This window comes from Lipotes vexillifer, unplaced genomic scaffold (genome assembly GCF_000442215.2).
Source record: "Lipotes vexillifer unplaced genomic scaffold, Lipotes_vexillifer_v1.1 scaffold539, whole genome shotgun sequence".
In the NCBI taxonomy this organism is placed as follows: Eukaryota; Metazoa; Chordata; class Mammalia; order Artiodactyla; family Lipotidae; genus Lipotes; species Lipotes vexillifer.
The window spans coordinates 1,301,954-1,303,937 of NW_006789542.1; the positions used below are offsets into that span (position 1 = coordinate 1,301,954).

Here is a 1,984-nt window from a genome sequence, read left to right on the forward strand (position 1 = left end):
GGAAAGAGGTGAGGCTTAGTTCCTGGTGGTGTGCCCTGTGGCCAGGGGGTTGATGGAATGGATAAACAAGATGAAATGAATGACAAGTGAGGGGCTTGGGGGCTTCAGTCATCCCAGGACCTCTGATCCTGGAACCAGAAAGAAGGGGAAGTTTGTAATGTTTATCAACAGTCCCCTATGTTTCACTTTCCATTTCCTGAATTCCTCTAGTCTCCGAGCTAACACTGCAGAGAAGAGAAATAGAAAGTGGGAGGAGAAAGGAAACAGAAACTAGGTGGTGTGTTAACAAATGAGAAAAAAACAAAAGCAAGAGAGTGAGTCCCCCTTTACTTAAAAAAACAACAAACAAAAGGCAGGGAGAAAATCCAAACACTTACCCCCACTGGTATAAGTGCAGGAGAATCTGGATGGCTTCATCGTACTTTCTGATGGCCAAAGAGAAGTTCCCATTCTTAAAAACCTGGTTGCCAGATTCTTTCAACTGCTCAGCGTAAGCTGTGGGGTCCATCCTGTGAGGAGACGGAGGAAAGAAAGGCTGGCTGCCCGCCTGAACAGGCCTCCTTCCCCTCCACATCTGCATCGCTGAGTCTGGAGAGGCAGGTTGTTCATCCTGGCCCCTCCCACCGGCCTAGGTTACACCCTGACCACACCCCTCACCACCCGGGAACCAGACTGGGTGTCTGCACTGATGAGACGGTTTCTTCCTCAGTTCTCTTCTGACCTCAGGAGCAGCAGCCAGAATGATTCCATTTATTCTGTGTTAATGACCAGCTAGGCTCTGAGCAAGGAGGCTGCTTCCATGCACAAGCCGACATAAAGCTGGCAGGTAGTGGCAGCTCTTCCCATAACCGCCACTAGTATTACTCTCTGATTTACCCATCACAGCAGCCCAGAAGGAGGCTCTGTCCTCACTGTTCAGATGAGGAGACTGAGGCTCAAAGAGGTTCAAGTCACCTGCCTAAGGATCTACTAACGGCGCTCCCCGATTCTGACTCCAATTCCAAGTTTCTGCCCTTGACCCTGTCCTGCATCACCTACTCATACAAGGAGCTGACAGTCCTTCCACTCTCTTAGAAGGAGGGAAAGGGGAGGGGAGGTACAGCCCTAAAGGCCTCAAGGGGCTAGGACACAGGGCCACCACCACTGCCTCTCCCACCCTCCTCTCTTCCTAAAAACACTAGTAAAATAAGCCTCCGAGTATTTGTCTCTGAGACTACCACTGCCTGCTTACCTGTCTGCATCCCCCAGGAAGCACCTGCCTCTTTCATGACTCTGGTTTTATTTATTTTGTAATGCTATGGCCTAACACAGAACGGGTACTTAAATATCTGTGGTGTAATAAATTTGAATGCCAGACTCAGACAGGCTGTCTGTTACTGATTCTCTCTGGTGTGGTCTCTGGGTGGTTGGAGAGAAGGGCCTGGAACCCTGCCCACCTGATGGGCCTCAGCAAGTGTTTGTTGAACCAAGGCAGTGGAGAGGAGAGGCCTTGGAGAGCCCTGAGAAGCAGCTGCCAACGAGGCAGGGAACAAGTGGGGGTCAGGGACTTCCATCACGTCATTTCATTCTTACAGTCCAGTGGTTAAGACTATGTGCTTCCATTTCAGGGGGCACAGGTTCGATCCCTGTTGGGGGGGAACTAAGATCCTGCATGCCGCACGCTGTGGCCAAAAAAAAGGTAGGGGTCAGAAGAGATGTCCCTTAGAATTTTCTCCTCCCAAGATGGCAGCAGCAAAGGCAAGGCAGTGGGGAGGGTCTTAAAAATGAGGACACTTCAGGTGGCTGCAGACGCCCTGCACCTGTGGGGTCATACAATTACCAAAGGCCTTCTCCAGCAGCACAATTCTTGGATAGAGAATAATTCTTATTGTTCTTATTTCAAATCTTGTCCAGGGGTTCTGGGGCTGGGGAAGCAGACTCAAGCAGATAGAAGTGGTGGCTTATTTTAAACCCATATGAACTTACTGGGCTTTTGAACTGCATT

At 50.0% G+C, this 1,984-nt stretch overlaps 1 protein-coding gene across 1 annotated transcript in view; it reads right to left on the reverse strand.

Annotated features, from left to right (window-relative positions):
* Positions 1–508, reverse strand: part of TRANK1 (tetratricopeptide repeat and ankyrin repeat containing 1) — a 65,741-nt gene extending 65,233 nt beyond the window's left edge. Inside the window, exon 1 of the mRNA XM_007462697.1 lies at positions 378–508. Within this exon, the coding sequence (XP_007462759.1) occupies positions 378–508 (131 nt within the window). The remainder of the gene's footprint in view (positions 1–377) is intronic.
* Positions 509–1,984: the final 1,476 nt, after the last annotated feature.